We start from the raw sequence: 26,753 nt of genomic DNA, 5'->3' as shown, positions 1-26,753 counted from the left end.
CCTCCCAATTCAGTTCTTGGTCAACCTTGTCTATGGCCATTCTGCCCTTGCCTTTCTATAAGCTAAAAACAATAAGGCTGTAAGTGTCTATAGAGATTCTCAGTCATTCAGGTCATGGTTGTCCCAAAGGTGCTTTTTCAAGAAGCAACTGGACTTTCTTGTTTTACTTTGAATATAGGAGAACAAACCCATCAGGACAAGATTCAGCAGCCCATCTGCATTTGAAAGACAAAGGCCACTCTTTTGAAGACAGCAAAGTCCACATTTTGGACAGAGAGGACCGCTGGTTTGAAAGAGGGGTCAAGGAGACCATCTGGGTCAAAACTGAACAGCCCTCTCTCAACAGAGGGGGAGGGATACAGTCAAATCTACCCTCTATCTACAACATAGTCCTTTCAGCAGTTCCAAGAAGGCTCCACACCAGGGGTGAAATCCTCCCGGTTTGGACTGGATCTCCAGATCCGGTAGCAATGGTGGCGGGAGGTTCGGAGAACCGGTAGCAAAAATCTATGACACCACCACCCCCCGCCGCCCATGTTCAGCTGAGCCACGTGATCATCAGAAATGTTTTATTTTACTTTTAAAAGCATTTTTTCTTTGGCCGAAAAAATGCTTTTAAAAGTAACAAAAAAGCCTCTGATGATGGTGCAGCTCAGCTGGGATTGTCAGAACCTTTTAAAAGCATTTTTTCTAAAATGCTTTTAAAAGGTTCTGCCGATCAGGCAACTCAGCTGGGATCATCAGAACCCTTGAAGAGCATTTTTCTATAATCTCTTTGGCCGAAGAGGTTGTAGAAAAAATGCTTTTAAAAGTAAAAAAAAAAAGAGAAGTTGGCCACGCCCAACCAGTCACATTACCCCCCATCAAGCCATGCCCACAGAACCGTAGTAATAAATTTTACATTTCACCACTGCTCCACACTGATTTGCACTACTCAAGTGACCCTGAGGACACAGATAGACTTCCAAGTGGCCTCAATGACTCTCTACAAGAATGCAAATAATTAGCTGTCTCCAAGAAATATAAATCCTTCCATTCCCCGCCATCCAGTCAGAGCTGAAGAAACTTCTTGAATGAGAAGCAAAAACATCTTCAAAGAAAAACAAGAAAGTCCAGTTTCCTCTCGAAAAAAGCACCTTTGTGATAGTAAGACTATACTGGGGATCTACCAGAATTGCATAATAACACAAGGGTGCTCAACCAGCAATAGCTTTAACGGGACAGTGTGGGAAACATCTCAGAAAGAATCCTCCATAAGTCCATTTGTTTTTGGGGTCTTGCAAGTTTCTATTAACGTAACCTTACATAAAAATAGTGCTCTTGGTTGTACTTATCTGGACTACCTCAAAGAGTTAAGACTTATATAAAGGAATGGAAAGAAGGGAGGGAGCATCTTAGTAGAAAAAATATTCTAACTCCTATTCTGAGTTATTAATTTTTCTCCATTTTAATTATGAAAGAATAGGGTGTAGGAGAAGGAGCACTTTAATCAGCAGTGGGGAAAGGCATTTGCCTAAATATGTGGCATTTCTGTTATATTTTTTTACAACATTCCAGCCTAGTTAACATTTTGGAATACTTCATATAATACCACTGATTGTCCAGCCATTAACAAAAGGAATAATCGCCATGGATGCAGCCCAACCTGTGATAACAATCTCTGCTGTCTGCCCTAGAATACATAAAGGATTTTCTCCTAATCATCATACTAGGTCACACAACTTAAGGACCAGGCTTCTAGGCTGCTTAGAGCCCCTCTTCCATTCAAATTCGGAAAACAGCCAGCATTTCATACATGATTCTGAACAGAGGAAGCATTCAAAAGATCTGCCCTCTTCTGGCCCAATGGAAAAATTGCAATTAACTGCAGATAAGGTAAATGTTCCCCTCGCACATATGTGCTAGTCATTCCCGACTCTAGGGGGCAGTGCTCATCTCTGTTTCAAAGCCAAAGAGCCAACGCTGTCTGAAGACATCTCCGTGGTCATGTGGCCAGCATGACTCAATGCCAAAGGAGCATGGAACGCTGTTACCTTCCCACCAAAGGTGGTCTCTATTTTTCTACTTGCATTTTTTACGTGCTTTCGAACTGCTAGGTTGGCAGAAGCTGGGACAAGTAATGGGAGCTCACCCCGCGGCGCTAGGGATTCGAACCACTGAACTGCTGACCTTTTGATCAACAAGCTCAGCATCTTAGCCACTGAGCCACTGCATCCCATTAACTGCAGATAGTGGGTGCTAAACAAATAGCTGAACATGTCACTTGTTGTAATCCAATTTTTCTTGGGAAACTAAGGAGGTGGATCATCTGAGTTCAGATAATTCAGATAATGTACAAGGACTGCAATCTGCAGAACTCCAAGTCAACAAAGATCATAGAAGCTAGGAATTATTTTAAAAGGTATAATCTGGGGAAAATTGCACTGCTTTAGAGAACTGTCCTTTGGGTAACGTAACTAAGGTTACATCAACAGGGTGGTGCATAGTTCTGATTACTAGACTGAATTAATTTGTTTTTGTTTTTTTTAAAAAGGGAGGCCATCTCCAAAGTGCCTGTAAAATGTTGAAATGCCTTAATATGCTCGGATGAAGTTCTTTTTCACCTAAGATAAAATCTTTGAATTGAGGTCATTGCTTGATGATCTCAAAACTATGCAATTATGCAGTTCCTGGCAATAATATGGCATGGTTTGCTATTGCCTTTTGTGATTGTTTTTTAAATTCTCAAATTAACCAGCAGCACTGCAATTCCATGGTGGTCTCCTTTCCAGGCCTCAAATCTCCTTAGTTTCAGAACCAAGATAAGTTCAGCCAGATGCTCCATCCAGCTGATACCCCCATTATCACAGGCAATGCAAATTACAAAACACAGAAACCACCATTTGTTTTTTGCTTGCATAGCAGTGCCCATTCTATGTGGTTGTAAGGAAAGCCATATCACAATCTGATAAAGATACTGCAGCTCTTTTACTGTAGCTTCTCCCACAGAACAGATTCACTCGTCAAAAATATTTGTTAATATGTGCTGCACACAGCGCAACATAGTAAGATTGACTTTTGATGGGAAACGAAATTGTTACTTGGCGATAGAGGACTTCCAAATAAACTGGATTTCCTTATTCCAGAAGGAAGGAATAAGGAAATCTAGTTTCACCCATTTTGTGATTGTAAAAACACGGGTAAGTACAAGAGGGCAGAATTGAAGACTGACAAATCTTACTGACCACACGAAGCCCTTATAAGCAGAAGAATACCGACACTGACATCCCCTAAATTCTGCTGAAGATATTACTAGCCTGGTAACAAAACATTCGGAAACCAATCCACAAGCTCAGAGAACGAACCTCCACCTCAGATACAGCAAAATCAACCATCCATAGAGCAGTGAGTACAAGATCTAGCTCAGTGCTGACATCTTCTGGGAAAAACAAGAGGATCTTTTATTTATTATTATTTATTTATTTTTATTTGAATTTATATCCTGCCCTTCTCCGAAGACTCAGGGCGGCTTACACTGTGTTAAGCAATAGTCTTCATCCATTTGTATATTATATACAAAGTCAACTTTTATTGCGCCCAACAATCTGGGTCCTCATTTTACCTACCTTATAAAGGCTGAGTCAACCTTGGGCGTGGTGGGACTTGAACTTGCAGTAATTGCAAGCAGCTGTGTTAATAACAGACAGACTTACTCTGCTGAGCCACCAGAGGCCCTATTTATTGTGGAAATTAGGAAAAAAAACTACATAATAAAGTAACTACTGTCATAATCCCAGTAGTTAAAATCAGTGGTGGGTTTCAAAATTTTTTACTACTGGTTCTGTGGGTGTGGCTTGGTGGGCATGGCAGGGGAAGGATACTGTAAAAGCTCCATTCCCACCCCACTCCAGGGGAAGGTTACTGCAAAATCCCCATTTCCTCCTGATCAGCTGGGACTCGGAAAGCAGAGAATAGATGGGGGTGGAGCCAGTCAGAGGTGGTATTTACCGGTTCTCTGAACTACTCAAAATTTCCGCTACCAGTTCTCCAGAACTGGTCAGAACCTGCTGAAACCCACCTCTGGTTAAAATGCTTCATTTTAAGTTCTGGACCACGAGTGACCAGATCTGTGCTATCCACCTCCAGGATCTCATCAAAGAAGTAGCTGATGACTTGCCAGAAGTTTGGGCTTGTGAGGATGTGTAAAGCCTTCCACATGAAGCTTCTTCTTGAGGACAGTAGCAGTTTATCACCCTGCTGGAGAGCACTATTATATTAGGAAATGTGTGTGAAGGCATTCCCTTTCCCAGAGTTATGAAAAGGGAGGGCTTATTTCATTTTGTCCATATGTGTGGTTGCTCAGTGAACACATTAGTTTGTATGTCTGAGATGCATATCGTGTATTTTTTTTTCTTTTACTTCTAGATTGATGTTTTGTATCTGTTTAAAAAAGAAAAGAGAACCATCAAGCTAAAATCTCAAAAAGCAAAAGCAAAACCACAAAAATTAAAATAATGCAGGGACAACCCCCCAAATAACAGTAACACACCCTACCTACATATGAATACATAAGCTATTTAACATAACATAACATAACATCAGAGTTGGAAGGGACCTTGGAGGCCTTCTAGTCCAACCCCCTGCCCAGGCAGGAAACCCTACACCATCTCAGTCAGATGGTTATCCAACATTTTCTTAAAAATTTCCAGTGTTGGAGCATTCACAACTTCTGCAGGCAAGTCGTTCCACTGATTAATTGTTCTAACTGTCAGGAAATTTCTCCTTAGTTCTAAGTTGCTTCTTTCCTTGATCAGTTTCCACCCATTGCTTCTTGTTCTACCCTCAGGTGCTCTGGAGAACAGCCCAACTCCCACTTCTCTGTGGCAGCCCCTGAGATATTGGAACACTGCTATCATGTCTCCCCTAGTCCTTCTTTTTGTTAAACTAGACATACCCAGTTCCTGCAACCGTTCTTCATATGTTTTATCCTCCAGAGACAAAAAGTTCTAAAAATTAATATGTCATTTTTTTCTATCCAAAATGGAATTTGTTCAGCCACTTTTCTTTGTGCTTTAACAGGGCAGGTGTGTTTTAATATTTGTTGCAAAATTCTTTCCCTTTATTCATTTTCTTGGACAAATGAGTGGTATCAATGATGTTTGCATAATTCATTCAGAATAGAAAACATTTGAAAAAGTGGTTCTGTAATGTGACATTGAAACCTCCGTCTTGAATTTAAATTCCAGCCCAAATTACATTTGGTGTAGAGCAGGATAATCATTAGCTACAATTTACTAGTCATCTTCCATTTTGGCTGATATATCAACTCCCTTTGTGGTGCCTGGCTGTGATGCCGGGTTTTATTGTTTGAAAAAAAATGAAGTGCCACCTTTGGTGGTAAAAGATAGCATCCTCCCCCCCACCAATACCCATGTAATTAATTGTAGTAGGCCAGAGGTATATAAATTCTGATTCTGTTTTTGCTCATGGCGACTCAGCTTTGCTGGGAAGTCTTCCCTGGGTGATTTTAATATTATCCTTTGTTTTTGTTTTGCATTGCCTGAAGATGTTTACATGGGAAATGGTATAAATATATATTATGTTATAAACCAGGGGCGTTAAACTTTGAGGGCCACATCAGGGTTGTGTTTGACCTTGGGGGGGGTGGTGGCCAGGGTGGTGTGGCCAGCTCAACGTCACTCATGTCGAGGGGGCCTGTAATGACCTAAGCGGTCTGCCAGAGAAAACAGGCTCCTCAGCTCCGTTTTCAGCTGCAACGGCATCCTGCAACCTTCTGTCAGTGAAAATGGAGCTCGGGAGAACCCGCATGCAGCCCTCCCAAGCTCAGTTTTCACTGGCAGAGGCACCGCATGTCAGCCCTGTAGGCCATCTTTTCTTTGGAACTTCCAAAGACGTTCCTGCCACATTTAGTACCTGGGAAAAAAGGAGAGCGGATTTGCAAGGAGTTGGTGGAGATATATAGCCATAACAACATTCTTTTCTCTGCGAGTCAAGGACGTTCAGCCTGCACCTGGGTAGGGGTGACTGGGGGCTGTCTCCAGTTCAGACCACGTGGGTGCAGGGAAGGGGGCTTTGACTTTCTTTTGAGTGGGGAAAACCTGGCAGCTTTCTGATTCGGGTTTTCCCAGATGTGCCAATATGACATCTCTAATAAAATGGATCTTTGAGGAATTGCTAGCCTTGGAGTCTTCTTTAGTTGTGGGTATTACATGGAACCCTGACACCGCGGGCTGGTCCTTTGCTGTTTCCAGAGCGGCCCCACGGGCCAGATCTAAACACCCTGCAGGCTGGATCCGGCCCCCGGGCCTCAATTTTGACACCCGTTATAAACAAATCTTATTGATGCATGAAGGCAGAAAGACTCATAAGGGGCAGTTACACATAGTTAAAAAAAAATCTTAACAAGAGAAATGGGTTATCTTATAATGCTATCTGTGACAATCACAGATTTCACATCAGAGAATCAGAGAATTTTGACATCCACAGTACTGTACAAATGAAGCACACTCAGTGTTTCTCCAGGTTGGAGGATGAAGACTGTTTGCCCTTTAATGCTTACTGGCCTATACTAAAATCCTATTATGTACAGCTTTCTCTAACATCCCATAGATCGGAGTTATGCACCCTCTGAAAATAATTCAGAAATGCTTTTGACTTTGCATAAACCTCTTTATCGTACATTAAAGAAACCCAACTTTTTTTCAGGATTTCATTTTGTTGTTGTTTTAACCATTTAGTCGTGTACGACCCTTGGTGACCTTACAGACAAGTGCTCTCCATGCTACCCTCTCAAGCACAGCTTTTTTCAATTGTTGGATGTTCATCTGTGTATTAGTTTTGATGTTATCAAGCCAGTGTATTATTTGCTTGCCCCTTCTTCTTCTACTAACCATTCCTAGCATCATTGCCTTCACCAATGAATTTGCATGCATGAAATGGCCAAAGTAAATCAGTCGTAGTTTTATGATTTTAGTTTCTAGCGATATATCTGGCTTTATACAATATAACACCTCTCTGTTAGTTACTCTGGCTGTCCATGGTATACGCAGTAATTTATGCCAGCACTACAATTTATGCCAGCACTCAAAGGCATCAATTCTTCTTCAATCAGCCATTCTTAGTGTCCAGCTCTCACACCCATACATCATTATAGGAAAGACTATTGCTCTAACTAGCTGCTTTTTATATTTATATCAATATTGCTGCTCAGGGTTTTGCAATAGCTTTAAAAAGTGCCTCAAGAGCCACATCACATTGAACAATTTATTTCCTTAAACCAGCAAGAGCTTTTTTAGGTAGCAGTATTCCTGAGGAGCACTGACCATCTCCAAAAGTAGCCTGAACAAATTATAGGAATTACACCAGGGCTTCCAGGGAGAGCTACCAGCAATCAACCCAAGCCATGGCTTCTACGTATCAATCTAGAAATAGCCATGAACTAACAGGACTCATGTGTCACAGCTCTGCTCTGGCAGAGGAATATTCCTTCCATAGGTTTTAATGCAAATCATTCACTAGCACCAGTTCATTTTATCCCTTGCCTGCATGTGAATTAATTGAATTCATACATTAATACAGAAGTAGACTATTTTTTTTTTTCATTTCTGCTGACCTTAAGAGGACTTCACCAGAGATACAGTGACTTTACTGAAAAGTGGGTAGATATTTTGGACTCATCTTTCCATTTTGTGGAATTTTGAATAATTTGTAGAATTAGAGCACAAAGAATCCATTAAATACACTTTCTTTTAGATTTTAAATCCCATTTTTATTATTTTTCTAAATAACTCAAGGTGGGAAATATATCTAATACTCCTTCCTCCTCCTATTTTCCCCATAACAATAACCCCATGACATGAGTTGGGTTGAGAAAGAGTGATTGGCCCAAAGTCACCCAGTTAGCTTTCATGCCTGCTGTTGATACTAGGGATTTTCTATTAAAATGGTATTAATACTATTAAAATCATCATATTGTTGTCAAACTTCTGAACACAATTAAATACAGATCTGTGATTTGAATCCCACTAAATAGGGGTAACTTTAGTTCCCAACATCCTTCTGCAAGTGTCTATGGATATTATTCTCATTCATCCAGGTCATGGTTGTCCCAAAGATGCTTTTTCAAGAGGCAACTGAACTTTCTGGTTTTTCTTTGAAGACATTTTGCTTCTCATCCCAGAAACTGAAGAAGCTTCTTGGATAAGAAGTGAAATGTCTTCAAGGAGCTGAAGAAGCTTCTTGGCCAAGAAGGAAAATGTCTTCAAAGAAAAACCAGAAAGTAGTTGCCTCTTGAAAAAGCACCTTTGGGACATCCTTCTGCAAGGCCACATTTTTCCTCAGTCCAGCGTAACTGCCACTATACCCACACAGATCCCTGTTTTAGCTGGGATTTAGGACACTGGGTCATTAGTAAGCCAGCAAACAATAGGTGAACCAGCACATAGAGGCTGAATCCAGCCATAAACAACAATGGTTCAGAGTATGGGCTGTGTTAAGCCCCAATTAAATAAAACAGTATTTCATCTATACATTAATAAAATTCTGATTCCTGTAACCTTTAACTTTTACCCATAGGGCAACACTTTTTGAACCAAGTTACCTAAAGTGGCCTAGCTTACACAATGTGTCCAAAATCCAGGTCCCATATTTCCTTGTGGTATTGAAATTTGACAAATTTGATTTTATAAGATAAGCATTATTGTAAAGCAGTTTATGACATAATACATAATGCAAAATGCCATAAAACATTTCCTGTGCTTGTCTGTGCCATATACTTCAACAAGGGCTGTTAATAATTTATGACACAATACAGAACATGGTTAAAACCTTTCCAGGCTGTTTGATTGCACTATACAGTTGAACATGGTCTTTTCAAAGCAGATACACCTCTTTTCCAGTAAAGGCTGTACATTAGAAGCTCCAGTCACCATTGAAGGCATTGAGGAATCCGGGCTGTTGGTTTGAGCTCCGAGCTTGGCAATTTGCTTGCAAACATTTCGTCACCCTTCGAGGAGACCTCATCAGTGCACTTTGAAGTGGGCTCGTCTGTCCGAGCACTGGCCTTTAAATACCTTTTTACGTGATGCAGATTGGTGAAGTCTCCTCGAAGGGTGACGAAACGCTTGCAACCATATTGCCAAGCTGGGAGCTCAAACCAACAGCACAGCTACCAACCCGAGCTACTAATCTTCAAGTAAGTACATTTCAACTGAGGAATCTGCGCAGGAAATCTCCATGGGGCATAAGGATTGTCTGGCGATACATTACGAGATTCCTTTGAGCTCATCTCAGACTGGAAACGTTTGACTCATTTAACAGCCCGGAGGTTCTTATAGAATAGAATAGAATAGAATTTTATTGGCCAAGTGTGATTGGACACACAAGGAATTTGTCTTGGTGCATATGCTCTCAGTGTACATAAAAGAAAAGATACGTTCATCAAGGTACAACATTTACAACACAATTGATGGTCAATATATCAATATAAATCATAAAGATTGCCAGCAACAAGTTATAGTCATACAGTCATAAGTGGAAAGAGATTGGTGATGGGAACTATGAAACGATTAATAGTAGTGCAGATTCAGTAAATAGTCTGACAGTGTTGAGGGAATTATTTGTTTAGCAGAGTGATGGCCTTCGGGAAAAAACTGTTCTTGTGTCTAGTTGTTCTGGTGTGCAGTGCTCTATAGCGTCGTTTTGAGGATAGGAGTTGAAACAGTTTATGTCCAGGATGCGAGGGATCTGCAAATATTTTCACGGCCCTCTTCTTGATTCGTGCAGTATACAGGTCCTCAATGGAAGGCAATCCATTGCTTCGGGTGCAAAAGAGGCCCGCGCAGCCTAAACCAGGGCACCGCTCCGGAAGTAATGGCGGGGACCCCACTGATGAAAGAGGAAGGCGCGTCTCCTCCTCGCCCGCCGTAAACGTGGCGTTTCTAAGGTCTCCTTCTTGCGCCTGCCAGGAGCAACCAACAACTTCCTTCGGGTGCGCATGCGCTTTCTTCCTCTTTCTCCCCCCCCCCCGCTCCCGTGCCGCCGTCTATGGCTTGCAAACCTGGGCGGTCGCGTGAGGCGGAGCTAAGGCGGAGCCGAAGCAAAGAGACCAAGCCGGAGACCACCTCGCCCGGCCTTTGCTTCAACCCCTCCTTCTCTCCCTTCCCCTCCGCGGCGGCGGCGGCGGCATGGAGAACCCTGAGGCGGCAGTAGCCGCCGCCAACGGGAATTCCTCCGCTTCGAACCCGACCGCCGCCTGCCTGGGCGGCTTCCGCAAAGGCGCGAGGAGACGCTGCGATTCCGAGGAGAAACCGCTGAGCGATTCTAAGGCGGCCGGCGAGGCGCAGCCACCGCGCCCGCGCTCTCCTCGGCCTCAGCCGCCGGCGCGGTTGTCGTCTTCGGGCTCCGAGGAAGCGGTGCCGGACCACCCGGAAGGTCCGCAGCACTTGCCCCCCCCGCCGCCGCCTCTCCCTCACCGGCGTCCGCATCATCACCACCACCACCACCGCCGCCACCATTCCCCGCTGAACGCTTCTCCCCTCCAGAGGCGGCGCCGGCGCCGCAGCAACCGCCTCCTGCTCCTCGACCCCGGCGGCGCCGCGCTGATGGAGGCGGGCGGCGCTGCCGGGCTGCTCTACCCGCCGTTGGGCCGGGTGGAAGACGGGGAGGCGGAGGACGACGACGACGACGACGACGAGGACGATGACGACGACGACGAGCTGGACGAAGCCGGCGACGAGGAAGGCGCCGGCGACTTGGCTAGCAGCGAGAGCGCCGGCAGCGGCTTTTCCACCCAAGGCTGCGCCCTGGCCGAGCGCCGCAAGCGAGCCCGCGGATCCGGGAGCGGGCTGAGCGGCGGCGGCATCTCGACTTCCTCCTGCATCGGCCGCAATTACGAGGTGGTCCGCGAGCTGGGAGCCGAGGAGGTGCGCTGGTTCTACCGCGAGGACCGCAAGAGCTGGAAGCCGTTTATCGGCTACGACTCGCTGCGCATCGAACTGGCCTATCGCGCCCTTCTGCTTCCCGGCGACCAAGGCTCGCCCAGCCCCACCACCGATAGGCCTGAGAAACTCGCGCCTTCTCCGAGCATCCCGACCCCGGAGCCCGTTTGCGTCCGTGGCGGTCTCTACGAAGTGGATGTCGCCCACTCCGAGTGCTACCCGGTCTATTGGAACCGTAAGTGGCTGCTTCCTCCTCCTCCTCCTCTCCCGTTTTAACCTTTGCTCCTGCTGGATGCTGGCTGGGTGCAAGTGAGCATCCTTTGGGGACTCAAACTGTTATTCCCTCCGGAGAGGGAGGGGATGCCTTGCCATCACTTACTAAGCTGCTGAAAGTCTTTGTGCCTTGGTGATGTCCAGTAGGGTGACGGTCAACTCATTTGGCCGAATTGGCTGGGAAGGCTGGAATCAAATGAACTGTTCTCTAAACCTTGGACAAGAAAATCAACTCCCCTACATTCAGTAGACATTACTTCTCAACTAAACATGCATGTGTAGACTTAGGATGCTATGTAAATGTGTTTGTTCCTTAAAAAAATAAAAGGCCAGAATCCCACTTGTAAGTATATAACAAAAACATTATAGGCGTAGGAGCCAGGTGAAGGATGAAAAAGAATAGATGTCCAGCATCTTTGCCCTTAATTGGGTGTCTCTTTTTTTCCTCTGCTTGCACTGGCCATTCTTCAAATGTGCAGAATCACTGAACACTTGCTTCATCTTACAGACTGACTCTTCATCTGTCAGCTAAGAAGAAAGCTTGTGTCTTAAACCCATGTCATCATCTTCTCTATATATCATATTATTTTTTTCTGCTATGGAGCACTTTCCCAAATTTGATAGCATTTTTAAAATTATGTTTCTGTGTGTGTGTGTACGCGTGTGTGTGTGTGTATGCGTGTGTGTGTGTGTATGTTTATTATTTTTTCCTAATTGACAATGGTCACACACACACACACACACACACAACTTCCATATGCAAGTGTATGTATATCCTATTGGATAAACTGAGGGCGTTCTGTAGTTGAGTGGCTTCAAAATCTAAGAAAAGAACTAACTAAATAAAGTTGGTTTAGCTTTTTATGAATCTGGTCTTTTCTTGTTCTCAAGTATCATTAGTTAGTACCTGTTGGCTCAGTTTTAAATTAAGCAATCTAGCAATAAGGAATCTAGGGTCATGTTTGGGTCGTTGTGCAATTGATAATATCCTGAAAAAGAAAGGTGAGATTTTTAATGAACAAAAGCATTGTAAGAACAGTTTTTGGACTTTGTGGAAGTGAACATTTGCCAATTAGAAAGGTATGGACAGGTATACTGAACATTATTGCTGCAAGTTAGTTTTAGCTATATATTTTTTATCATCTTGGGTTTTAATTTCTTTGGCTTGCTATTTCTTAAACCTTTTCTGTGCTTGTTTCATGTATTATTGAGGTATGGTGGGACAAAATTGGGAATGTTGTAAATGAGATAGCTCTTTTGGGTTTTGGGTCCTGTAATAGATCTGGGGAGGCAACATGGCATACATAGATCTTAAAAATTTCTTTACCTATGATTAGGGCCTTTGCTCCTGAGATAGCAAAATGTGAATATTAATATGATAGATTAGGCTATGGGCACAGTTTGGGCATCCTGCTTCCCAGCAGATTCTTTAATGTTGCCAATGTTACCTTTTGAAGTGGTAGCATTAGTCCCAAAAGAAAAGATCTGTAATTACTAGGAGCTACAGAACAAGCAAGTGAACTCTGTTCAGGGTATAGTTTGTGCATCTCCAGCTGTTGTACCAGTTGTAACTCTACTGGATCTCTCAAGAATAACTCACATCCCATTACTACTTCTTTGCACTATTAAAATGCACTCTACATGGTTTGTAATGAAAGATCATTCGTTTGATTGACCCAATATACCATGTTGGGTTTTGGTTGGTGCAGAATGTCATAAGCATATGAGACCTCTGCTCGAGGCCCTGCATTGGCTTCCCATATGTTTCCAACTGCAATCAAAAGTGCTGGTTTTAATCTTTACAGTTCCACATGGTTTGGCACAGAGACCCTTATTTGATTCATGAAGCCCAACAGACTTCAGTGGTGTTCTATGGCACTGTGAGTGGGTATTGGCCTGCGGAGTTGGCTGTGGCCTGATACCATGACCTGAGTACCTCTTAAAATTGTGTTCTATTAAAAAAGAAATGATTATGTGATCCCAAGAAAATTAAAAGTATTTAACCAAACCGCAAGGCTCCATCTCTATAGTGATATCTACCGTTGTTACATTTACCACCAATAATCTCATATGTCTGGAATGAATTTAGAACTGGACTCTAATGCCAGATTAGCATAGGGTTATAGTTTGCTCCTTTTTGCTCAAGTAGATCCTGGGAAGGGGATATTTTAATATGGATTCTTATACTGAGCAAGAGTTTGGACTTGATAGTCAAATGGATTCTCCTTCCAGTGATATATTGACATAATATAATTCAGTGTGAAAAGATTATGTGCAGTTCTTCATCTCTCTAAATCATGGTATAATTCTATTCTATTCTATATACAACATGATTACCTACAATGGGGAATCTTTGTATGTTCATGAAGATTTCTACAAAATCATTATACAATAAGTTTCCAACTACATAGGAGGATGTGTATGTATATGAAATCTCATTGATTCCATGCAGTCATGATATATCCATGGAGATTGCCTTCAATAATGTTTCCTTCCTGACTCATACTAAATTGTGTGTGCTGGAATATGATACATTTGAAAGAACATGATGAATGCTGCAGTTGAATACTTGCCACAGCAAGTTGGATATTGTTAGTTGTTGCTTATAAGCTTTCTTATACTGTATTTGTATCCATCAAATCAATATCTTTGTTTCGGTCTGGGTTCTCTTATTGCTTTATTATCCTTGTGCTATCCAGAGAAATTCAATCTTTTCTTCTGACATGAAAAGGAAGAATTGCATAGTTTCATTTCCACTGATCCTGAGATATTATGTTTGTATATATTTGTTTTATTATATCTCTTGTAGTCTTTCAGAGGACACATGAAAACTGTTACGTTCTCTAGTTTGATATACACTCCCCTTTGTTGACAGTGTAGATTACTGTAAGTGGGAGCTAGGCTAACAAAATAGTTTTCCAATGAATCTGATGAAATTTTACCATTATACTGGTTGCTTTTACAGAAGTACACAAAGGCTGTTTGTTCATTTATGTCATTTCAAGACCAAGAAAGATGCTAGCAAAGGGTTTTAAAGTGGTATACTGTAGGGCTTTTATTTGGGCTGTTGATAAAAAGAGAAAAATAATTTGCTATGTATTTAAAACAGGAAGCTACTGACACAAGTTAACAATATGCAACATGAATACTAAATCTTTTAAATAACTATTCTTAAAGTTTACCATACAACCCATGGCCTGTTGGGTCATCATTTCAGAAATATTTTCTTATCAGATTCTTTAATCCTTTCAACAGTGGCAGACCTTCTAATGTACTACCTTCACTGAAAAAGTTGGGATACATTCAGATATGTATTTGCCTTGGAAAACCACCCATGTTGAATTGTATAGCATAGTCAAACATCGGCACAGGAAATGTTTTATGGCATTTTGAATAATGTCATAAATAGTTTAGTCCAAGTTGAACTATATCGAACAGATAAAGATCAATACAGTAAATGTTTATTACATTTGCATTATGTCATAAACTGCTTTATTATAATGTTTAAGTTATAAAATGTTTACTCAAATTTGCCAAATTTCAGTTCCACAAGAGTCATGGGTCCTGGATTTTGGATTTTGGATGCATTCTGTAAGTTAGCCCATCTGAAATACCTTGGTTCAAAAGCTTTGCCTAATGATGCACCATTTTGCCCAGTTAAAGATTAGAATCAGAATTTTAGTACAGCAGTATATAGTTAGATTCCACACTAGTAGATAAACCATTAAACAGCCGGAACAAATGCTCTGTCCCCACAATAATCTATTGTTATAGGTAATCCTCAACTTATTATGATAATTGAGTCCACAATTATGATCATAAGTGGTAATCATTAAGAGGGATTTTTTGTGGCAATTGGAAAGTGAACACAATGGTCATTAAATCCATTGTTTACTTTGGGCTGTTTTTTATTGAAAACTGGAAAGCAGCAATGGTTTCCAGTAAAAATGTCATAAATTATACTCCTGTGACTGTGGGATGCTGCAAACAACCACAAATGTGGGCTTTTGCTAAGCACTCAAAATATGGTCATGTGAGTTTAGGGGGGAACTTCAAATCTGGATCATAAGTACCTTTTTGGGTCTGTCAGAACCTTGAGCAATTGGTGAGCAACTGGTCATATGTCAAGGTCTACCTGTATGTCTGTTTAAGTTTACTTATCCTACTTTTTCAGTTGGTTAGTATTACTTTTTATTATTTCAGTTACTTGCACCTCAAGATGTCTCTTCACTTCAGAAGTCTTGTGATAGTGAAGTTGCGGCAAAATGACAGTGAGCACATTTTTTAATATTTTGGGAAGGCACACACAGTTAATTCATGCTAACATTATCAATACTTTATCATTCAGACACAGAGCACCAAATGATTTGAACATATGTTACCTCTGGCAGCACAAGGAGCAATGTCTAAAGCACAGGTGTCAAACTCACAGTGTCACGTTGCTGTCACGTGACGTTTCATGATGTTTTTTCCCTTCGTGGAACGGGGGTGGGCATGGCCTGTGCGTGACCCATCCAGCCTATGGGTCACCTCTAATCTAAAGGATAGGATCTGCCGTATAGCCTTCTAATTCTCCTGTTATTTGAGGATATGGTTATATCACAAAAAAGGCAGGATTTACAGTTTTTGTCCTATGTTATTCTGGGTTTTATTTGTTAGATAAAAATGGGGGAGCAGGAGGGAATTTTAGTGGTAATGTTTTGATGTGGTGGCAGGCTATAAGGAGCTTGTGGAGCACAGGAATATGCAGCACGTGTAGATGTGGTTTAGCCAACTGGGACTGGCAACTCAATGATTAAGTGAAATGTTCACTAAATGAAAAATTATGTGATCACAATTGTGCTTATGATTTTACCCCAGTTTTCTTTCCTTCTTTTTCTTTCTTTCTTTCTTTCTTTCTTTCTTTCTTTCTTTCTTTCTTTCTTTCTTTCTTTCTTTCTTTCTTTCTTTCTTTCTTTCTTTCTTTCTTTCTTTCTCAAAATCAGAATATGACGCCAAATAGCCAGGCGGGCCCAAATGGCAGAGAATGTCTCCAGAATTTGATTCATGATGAAGTTGGATAAAAGAGCAAATCTTATAGTCCTTTTCACCCACTCCCATGCTTTTGGAATGCCCAACCGAATGCTGGGATAATTATCAAGAAGAGAATTAATGTTAGTATTTACATTTATTGTAATAGAAATGATTACAAGAAAATAAGCAGGCACATATTGGGAATACACATCAAAAGGAAAACACTAGAAACTCTGTAAACTGCTTAGTAGGCAAAAGAAAAGCCTTCTGTGTGAAACTGAATTTCAAGGCCTTTGTGGTGTAGAAGTTAAAGCATCACACTAGATACTGAGAACTGGGAGTTCTAGTCCTGCCTTTAGCACAAAATCAGTCTAATAATCTTGGCGCAGTCACTCTCTCTCAGCCCTAGGAAGAAGGAAATGGCAAACCAGTTCCAAAATCTTGTGAAGAAAACTGCAGGGACTTTTCCAGGTAATCAAGACTTATATCAAGATATAGATAGATAGATAGAGAGAGAGAGAGAGAGAGATTTTCAGGTGTGTGTGTGTGTATACATATATATGTATATATATGTGTGTATGTATGTATGTCTATATATCTATGTCTGTCTATATCTATCTATCTATCTATATACACATATACATATACATACATACATAGAATAGAATAGAATAGAATAGAATTTTATTGGCCAAGTGTGATTGGACACACAAGGAATTTGTCTTGGTGCATATGCTCTCAGTGTACATAAAAGAAAAGATACGTTCATCAAGGTACAACATTTACAACACAATTGATGATCAATATATCAATATAAATCATAAGGATTGCCAGCAACAAGTTATAGTCATACAGTCATAAGTGGAAAGAGATTGGTGATGGGAACTATGAAACGATTAATAGTAGTGCAGATTCAGTAAATAGTCTGACAGTGTTGAGGGAATTATTTGTTTAGCAGAGTGATGGCCTTCGGGAAAAAACTGTTCTTGTGTCTAGTTGTTCTGGTGTGCAGTGCTCTATAGCGTCGTTTTGAGGGTAGGAGTTGAAACAGTTTATGTCCAGGATGCGAGGGATCTGCAAATATTTTCACGGCTCTCTTCTTGATTCGTGCAGTATACAGTATACAGTATACAGTATACATACATACATACATACATATATATATATATATATATATATTTGTTTTCTGAGGTTTTCACGGGTATTTGTATATAGGTCTTTGGTTGTTCGGGTTTTCTCCCGTGTAAGATTGGAAGTGTCTTGGCGACGTTTCGACGAAGTCTCATTCGTCATCTTCAGGCTTCAGCTTCGTGCTTCTGGGAGCAATGTGTGATCGCAGCTGTTTCTTCCTTTTAAAGACATATATATATATTTGTTTTCTGAGGTTTTCGCGGGTGTTTGTATGTAGGTCTTTGGTTATTCGACCAAGCACGACCAAGGACCAGAAGCCAGACCGCAGCTGCAACATTAGCCATTTCAAACCCCTCCAATCCATACATGCAGCAGACTGACACCCACTATGAAGATGTAGCACGACCACGAACACGAAGCCAAACAGCAGCAGTGCAACTCACCAGCTCAAACCCCTCTGCAACTCAGACTCAAGCCCCCACCCAAACAGGACACACCCCCAGCCAATCAGAGCACAAAAAAACCCCCATCCAATCAGAGCACAGCCAAGCTCCCACCCAATCAGTTCAAACCCCCACTGGCAGTTAAAAAGGAAGAAACAGCTGCAATCTCACATTGCTCCCAGAAGCACGAAGCTGAAGCCTGAAGATGACGAATGAGACTTCGTCGAAACGTTGCCAAGACACTTCCAATTTTACGCGGGAGAAAACCCGAATAACCAAAGACCTACACGGAAGACAGCTTTTAGGGAATGTGGTTGGATGCTGGGTCTGAGCAGAACAAAGATCGTTGAGATCATCCAGCCGTTCATAAAGCAGCCTATGTGACATTAGGTTTGACTGAGCCTTATATCTTAATCACTTTATTTATTTTCGTATATTGGAGAGATTAAGTCCCTTCAGATCTTAATTGGCATGATTTTACTGTATTCCTCCTTAAAAGATGATGATGTAAAATGGATTTTAAAAGTTTTTAAAGTACATCATTTTTTTGAACTATGCCGCAAAAGAGTACATGGATTTGGAAAGTGGCTTAAGGGGCCAGAAGGATTTGGAATTATAGTGTTGAATTGTTTAAAACATATTTTTCATGAGGAAATGGAGATTTTTGCGGGGTTGGTTGTTGTTGTTTTTCATGATAAGGAGACCTTAAAGACTAGATACTAGAGTCAAAGGATAAGGGAAGCAAAGCAGAAATCTTTAGTGCAAAGTCTCTAGAAGATCATTTGACGGCCGTCTCCAGGAGAGCGTTCTACCAGGTTCGCCTGGTACGCCAGTTGCGCCCCTTTCTGGACCGGGATGCCCTATGCACGGTCACCCACTCGTGACGTCTCGCCTGGATTACTGCAATGCTCTCTACATGGGGCTCCCTTGAAGGGCATCCGGAGGCTGCAGTTAGTCAGAATGCGGCTGCGGGTGATAGATGGAGCCTCGTGGCTCCGTATAACACCATCCTGCGCAGACTGCACTGGCTGCCTGTGGCCTTCGGTGCGCTTCAAGGTTTTGGTGACCACCTTTAAAGCGCTCCATGGCATAGGGCCGGGTTATCTACGGACCGCCTGCTGCGAATACCTCTCACCGACCCGTGCGCTCTCACAGAGAGGGACTCCTCAGGTGCCGTCAGCGAGGCAATGTCGTCTGGCGGCGCCCAGGAAGGGCCTTCTCTGTGGGGGCTCCCACCCTCTGGAATGAACTGCCCCCAGGACTTCGTCAGCTTCCGGACCTTCGGACCTTCCGCCGCGAGCTTAAAACATATCTATTTAACTGCGCAGGACTGAGTTAGATTTTAGTTTGTGGGTTTTATCTTGGGTTTTAATTTTATATTTTTAATTAAGGCTTTTGAATAAGTTTTTTAATTGTTTTTAGAATTGTATTTATTGTATTTTTTGTTTTTTAAATGCCTGTAAACCGCCCTGAGTCCTTTGGGAGATAGGGCGGTATATAAATATAAACAATAAATAAATAAATAAAATAAGTTTTGAATATCTCACAGCCAAGCTGTTAGACAGAATAGATCAAATGTTTGATAAAATTGAGAAAACATGTTCTAATGAAGTTTTAAAATAAGAACAGTGGATGTCTATAAAATTTAAAGGCTGATTTAAATGGATCTGATTGATGACTATTCCCTGGAGGAGAGAACAAATATTAACCAGGAAATTGATTTGGATGATTTGTTTCTCCTGAATATATATGAAAGCTCTGATAAAATTTGGAAATACGTTTTAGCAATGACAAACAAAAGGATAACATTTATTTATTGATACTAAGAAAATCTATTAAAATCCTGAAGGTTTTTCACCAGAAAACACAGATGATAAGCAAACTATCTCTGGGACTTTGAAAGTGTTAATGAATAAATTTAACAATTCAAGGAAGCTTTATTGTTAAGTTCGGGAAGTAACGAGGCTGGAGACCAGGGTAGTGACAACAGCTCTTTAATATAGGGTGAACCCAGCAACAGGCTGGGGGAAAAACCTCTCCTTTTATACAGTTCTGCTGGAGGCTTCGTCCAATCAGCAACGTGCTGATTTCCCGCTCAAATATTTAAAGGCACAACTGTTAATACATAACACTCCTCCCCTCCCAGAAAACACTTGGTCTTATTTACATATTTATTTACATGTTATTTTTCGACGTAGTCACGCAAATAACCTGGGCGTCTCCTAGTTCTTTCTGACCTGCGCGGTTCAGTTCTGGGTGGTGTTTTGAGCTGGTCGGAGGGGCTGTTTTCTCCTCCCAGCTCTTTCTCTGGGCCATCGGGCTCTGGATTATTGGCCGACTCTTTTTCTTGGCCATCCGGCCTTGGATTAATTTTGGAATTTTCCTTGCTGTTTCCCTCGGGGACCTGATGGCGTCGCTGGAACTCTGGGACCTCAGCTAAGTCTTGCGCCTCCCCCGGGTCATTGTCAGCTGTGGATTCAAAGTGGTATTGGTCATTACCTGTCTCTGTTGGTGTGGTTTGGTCAGTTATTCGTTTCCTTAACTGATCTATGTGGCGTCGCCACATTCGGTTGTCTGGTAGCTCTACCACATACGATTTTGGCCCTGTTACTTTTGTTACTTGTCCTGCGAGCCAACTAGGGCCGTCCCCATAGTTTCGGGCCCACCCGGTCGCCTATGCTCATTTCCTTGTTTTCTAGCTCCCCTTGTAACCCTCGGGTGTGTAATGGGGTTCAAGCAGTCAAGTGGGCACGGAGTTTTCGTCCCATTAGCAATTCGGCTGGGCTTTTCCCAGTGGCTGTGCTTGGGGTTCTGTGCTGACGGCTAGGAAAAAGTCTATTTTTGTTTGCCAGTCACCTGGCTTGAGCCTGGACAATGCCTCCTTAGCGCTCCGGACGGAACGCTCTGCAAGGCCATTCGACGCAGGGTGGAAAGGTGCAGAGAGGGCATGTCGGATGCCTTCCTCTGCCAGGTACTCTTCAAACTGGGCTGCCGTGAATTGGGGCCCATTGTCGGACACCAGAGTGTCCGGCACCCGGTGAGTTGCGAATAGGTGGCGCGGGGTTGCGATTACTGCTTCGGCTGTGGTGGACTTCATAAGTATGATCTCTAACCATTTGGAAAATGCGTCCACCACCACTAGGAACGTTTGGCCGTGAAAGGGGCCAGCAAAGTCAATGTGGATTCTTGACCAAGGCCCTTGGGGCTTTTCCCATTCTCTGACTGGGGCTGTTGGGGTAGCGGTCTGGACTCTTGGCAAGCTTGGCATTTCCCTACCCTCTCAGCAATCTCTGCGTCCATGAGTGGCCACCATACATAGCTTCTAGCTAACCCCTTCATCCTTACGATGCCTGGGTGACCCTCGTGGAGGAGGTCCAATACCTTGCCCTTAACTTAACAGGAATTATTACACGATCACCCCATAACAGGCACCCCTTGAGCCGAGAGCTCATCACGTTTCTTAACAAATTCTTTGAACCGTTAAGCGGCATGACACCTCTCTGTACCCAACCGGTACAGTCCTTAACACAATGTCGGTATGATGCCGAGCCACTTCCTTTGATGTGACTGGGCCAGAGTCAACGAGTCAATAAGGAGGATGGGTGTCCCGGGTGGGATCTTGATCGCCCTGGCAGTGGGCATCGGCTCAAGCGTCTGCATGCCCCACTTCTTTCCCGGTCGATGCTGCAGCTTGTATGAGTAAGCGGCTAAAAATATAGTCCATCGAGTCAAGCGTGGCGACAGTGCCACAGGTGTTGGCGGTCGCCAGCTAGTAATCCCAGTAACGGTCTGTGGTCAGTCACGATTTCAAAATTCCGCCCAAAGACATACTCATGGAATTTTTTGACCCCTGATACAATGGCTAATGCTTCTTTGTCTAATTGGCTGTAGTTCCTCTCTGGGGAGGACATCGTTCTAGAGTAGAACGCTATAGGGGCTTCTGTGCCGTTTGGAAGTCTATGGCTGAGTACAGCCCCACCCCATAAGGGGACGCCATAAACCAGCACTAGGGGTAGTGAGTCGTGATATTGGATGAGCAGGCTATCACTTGAGAGCAGGTTCTTTACTGCTTCAAAAGCCCTATTTTCTGACTTTCCCCAAGACCAAACAGTATTTTTCCCTAAGAGCCTATGCAGCGGTTCCATAGCAGTTGCTTTGTTCTTTAAAAGACGCGTAAAATTAACCAATCCAGGAATGCCTGCAGCTCTGCTTTGTTTTTGGGCGCTGGAGCCTTCCTAATTGCCTTAACCTTGCTCTCAGTAGGGTGAATTCCTTTCTTGTCTATCCGGTAGCCCAAGAAATCGACCGATTCGACCCCTATCTGACATTTATTTGTCTTGACTTTTAATCCGCTGTCCGGAAAATGCTCAAGACCTTTCTTAACCGCTCCCCAATTCCTCCATGTTTTCCCTGAAATTAGGACATCATCAGTAGGAACTACCCTGGGAGCCCTTGCAGTAGTCGTTCCATCAGGTTTTGGAACAGCCCTGGTGCCACACTAACCCCAAATTGCAATCGGGTGCACTTGAATGCCCCCTGTGCGCGTACAATCGCGTTTGGGCTTGGCTGTGCGGGCGTCTACTGGCAGTTGTTGGTAGGCTTGGGCCAAGTCTAACTTTGCAAAGACTTGCCCTTGCCCCAAAGAGTGCAATAAGTGTTGCACTACGGGAACCGGTCGCGCTTTTCTGTAAGGCTTTGTTAAGCGTCGCCTTGTAGTCAGCGCAAATTCTAATTGACCCGTCCGGTTTAATGGGTGACGATTGGCGTCTCCCACTTTGCGTGATCGACTGGCACCAAAATCCCCTGATTTATGAGCTTGTCCAGCTCCTTATCAATTTTGGTTTTAGGGCAAAGGACTCTCCTCGCCTTAAGCCTAATGGGGGCTACCTGGGGTCTAAGTTGAAGGAAATAGGGGTCCCCTTGTACTTGCCCAGGCAGTCCTTGAAGACATCTTGAACTCGTTAAAGAGAATGTCTTTCAAATTGCAGTCACTTCTGTAGATGCCAGTCACTCCCATGCCCAGGGCACGAAACCAGTCTAGTCCCAACAGACTGGGCAGAGTTCCTTGACGATCGTGATGGGCAGGGTCTTTTGTGAGGGCCGTACTCGACTCGGACGGAGGCGAGGAGGACATAACAAGGGGAGCTAGAATACACCTTGTCTCACTCCCCTCTTGACAGGAATTTCCTTGGTGGTGTATCCTTGCACATTATATTACACCTTCATCCTCTAGGCAAGATAGGCAGCATATAAATTTAACAATAAATACATCCAAAAGTTTTCATATATCTTGTATATAAGAACAAATAATCTTTTATCATTTGAGGAAGAGCAATTTCTGAATTAGTTTGGATGTAGAAATGAGAAGAGAAGCACATCTCAGATCAATAAATACTATGTAAAGTGATGAAAGAGGAACTAATTGTCTGATTGTGAATGTTTCATTTTTGTATTAATTAACCGGGAGTTTTGTTTTTCATGCACCTAAACTAGGCACATTATAAATGTTTACGTGCTTGTTTGCTTATTAATAGGGTTTGTAGGGTCCTTTCAGCCAATTCTGAGTAGCATACAAGTTCCCAATATGTAATTGTGATTAAAACAATAGCTAAAGGACATAGAATACATTATCATCCCATAAATATTGGAGTCATGTTCAAACCCCCCCCCCCATCTATGATCTAGAGGGATAATAATAAACCTTCCCCCTGGCTTAGTGAAACAACTACCGTATATACTCGAGTATAAGCCGAGTTTTTCAGCACATTTTTTGTGCTGAAAAACGTCCCCTCGGCTTATACTCGGGTCTATACGGCTTATACTCGAGTTTTTTTTTTTTTAAGCCCCTCGGCTTATACTCGAGTATATACGGCTTATACTCGAGTTTTTTTTTTTTTTTCTTTTTTTCACATTTTACCGGACTGAAGCCCTGCCGGTGCAGTGAGAGGGCGGGGCGGGGGAGCCGCCAGCCTTCTCAGCTGAGGGAGGGAGGGTTTCCCCAACCGGTAGGTGCCTCATTTCCCACCCTCGGCTTATACTCGAGTCCCCAGTTTACCCCAGTTTTTGGGGTAAAATTGGGGACCTCGGCTTATACTCGGATCGGCTTATATTCGAGTATATACGGTACTTTAATTTCATCAGTTCCATAAATTTCCAGGTCATGAACTATGAACACTTTTTAAAATGGTAACTAACACCTTAAGTGCACCGAGAAGCCAGATGACAATCAGTGCAGCTCTTGAAGAAGAGCTATTATATAACATAACACAACATAACATAACATAACATAACATAACATAACATAACATAACATAACATAACATAACATAACATAACATAACATAACATAACATAACATAACATAACATAACATAACATAACATAACATAACATAACATAACATAACATAACATAACATAACATAACATAACATAACATAACATAACATAACATAACATAACATAACATAACATAACATAACATAACAACAGAGTTGGAAGGGACCTTGGAGGCCTTCTAGTCCAACCCCCTGCCCAGGCAGGAAACCCTACACCATCTCAGTCAGATGGTTATCCAACATTTTCTTAAAAATTTCCAGTGTTGGAGCATTCACAACTTCTGAAGGCAAGTCGTTCCACTTATTAATTGTTCTAACTGTCAGGAAATTTCTCCTTAGTTCTAAGTTGCTTCTTTCTTTGATCAGTTTCCACCCATTGCTTCTTGTTCTACCCTCAGGTGCTTTGGCGAACAGCCCGACTCCCTCTTCTTTGTGGCAGCCCCTGAGATATTGGAACACAGCTATCATGTCTCCCCTAGTCCTTCTTTTTGTTAAACTAGACATACCCAGTTCCTGCAACCGTTCTTCATATGTTTTATCCTCCAGTCCCCTAATCATCTTTGTTGCTCTTCTCTGCACTCTTTCTAGAGTCTCAACATCTTTTTTACATCGTGGCGACCAAAACTGGATGCAATATTCCAAGTGTGGCCTTACCAAGGCATTATAAAGTGGCACTAACACTTCACGTGATCTTGATTCTATCCCTCTGTTTATGCAGCCCAGAACTGTGTTGGCTTTTTTAACAGCTGCTGCACACTGCTGGCTCATATCTAAATGGTTATCCACTAGGACTCCAAGATCCCTCTCACAGGTAATAATATAGTGTGGGTGCCTCAGCTCATTCATACTTAAACCACTGTATTCTGGGTGAACTATAACCTCTGAATGCTTTCAAAGGCAGCCCCAAATACGGTGCCTTGCAAGATCATTTGAGAGGTGACTAAGGCATGAATGACAATTAGTAATGCCTCCAGTTCCAGAAAGTCAAAATGAGTACATATGAGACTGAGCTGTGCAAAAGCCCTCTTGGCCACAGGTGCCATTTCTCAAACAGGAGCAGTGAATCTAAGATTGTAAGCCCCCAGATTGTGACTTTTTACCTCCTGGCGGAGTGCAACTTAAACTTAAGAACGGAATCCCTCCAGAATTGGTAGACCTTTGAACCCAAAGTCACTCCATCTTACAGAAATTTAATTTCAGCTTGTTCTCTCCATTCAAATCTGGGTAGACACCAGGCAGTTTGATTCTGACCAATTTTGCGGCCAGAGGTCAAGATGTGAAAGTTAGCATTCTGACGAAACCTACTACCACACTACTAGATGATGTTCCACAGAAGTTTCACATAGATGTTGAATAAGAGCATGGAGATATTGATAGCCCTGAGTCTTTTTACACTTGAGGGGTTTCCCTTCAGGAAGGAGAAATATTACAAAACGGCATCCCCCACATCTAACTCCAGAGATGGCTCAGTTCTGTCAAATGTAATCTATAAGCAACCGGTGCTAAATCCTGTGCTGACAGGTTCGTGGCTATCCTGATGTCATGAACTCCAGAGTTGCCTCTGACTTTTTTCCCCAGGGAAGATGAGCTGAAGTTCCTAAAACCAATATATCTCAAGAACTCCAACTTCCAAATTCCACACTCCAAATTCCAGCAGCTCAAGCAGCAAAGAGGACGATGAAATGAGTACAGGTGGTCCTTTACTTACAACCATTTGTTTAGTGACTGTTACAACAGCACTGAAAAAAATGATTTATAATCGTTTTTCACATTTATGATCATTGCAACATCCCATGGTCATGTGATCAAAATTTGGACACTTGGCAACTGACGTATTTATGACAGTTGCAGTATGTCTTTCTGATAAGCAAAGTCAATGGGGAAGTCAGATTCACTTAACAAGTATGGTACTAACTTAATAACTATGGCAAGAAAAATAGTGAAACAGGACAAAATTCACATAAAAACTATCTTGCTTAGCAGTGGAAATTTTGAGCACATTTGTGATCATAGTTTGAGGACTACCTGTATTCTGTGTGATATTTCTCAGTGACATTGATCACTTACCAGTTTCATCCTTATTAGGAATTATCAGACACAGGTAGCCTAATAATAAAATTATTTTGTTATTATTGATTTTTTTACAAGACAGCAGAGTTCTATTATAATATACTGTATAATCTTGAGAAAAAAATAACATTGAATTTGATACGTTATCTGTTGTTATTTATAATAGATCCAACAACCTTGTTCTAGCCTTCATTGGATCTTAATATCATTCTGTTTCTTTCCATTTTAGAATCTGAAAAGATTCCTGTGATGCGTGGACAATGGTTTATTGATGGCACATGGCAACCACTAGAAGAAGAAGAAAGTAATCTGATAGAAGAGGAACATCTCCGCTGTTTCAAGGGGCAACAGATGCAGAACTTTGACACAAATGTCTCAAAACCTATAGATAGGAAAGAGGGTAAGATTTACTACCGAAAATTTGCTGATACTCTCCTTGTTATGGTGGTCATAACTTTTGCAGGACATTTGATACTTAATTAAATTAAATTTATATTAAATTAAATTTATATTTCCACATTAATGGACAGAAAAACTCCTAGAGAGAGA

At 42.3% G+C, this 26,753-nt stretch overlaps 1 protein-coding gene across 1 annotated transcript in view; it reads left to right on the top strand.

Moving 5' to 3' along the window:
• Positions 1-9,385: 9,385 nt before the first annotated feature.
• Positions 9,386-26,753, top strand: part of DDHD1 (DDHD domain containing 1) — a 59,583-nt gene continuing 42,215 nt past the window's right edge. Inside the window, exons 1-2 of the mRNA XM_058163090.1 lie at positions 9,386-11,172; positions 26,434-26,604. Coding sequence (XP_058019073.1) covers positions 10,185-11,172; positions 26,434-26,604 — 1,159 coding nt within the window. The 5' untranslated portion in view covers positions 9,386-10,184. The remainder of the gene's footprint in view (positions 11,173-26,433; positions 26,605-26,753) is intronic.

The sequence above is a fragment of the Ahaetulla prasina genome, chromosome 1, assembly GCF_028640845.1.
Source record: "Ahaetulla prasina isolate Xishuangbanna chromosome 1, ASM2864084v1, whole genome shotgun sequence".
Lineage (NCBI taxonomy): Eukaryota > Metazoa > Chordata > Lepidosauria > Squamata > Colubridae > Ahaetulla > Ahaetulla prasina.
The sequence above is the reverse complement of the archived record's forward strand: the minus strand, read 5'-3'. Positions and strand labels throughout refer to the sequence as shown.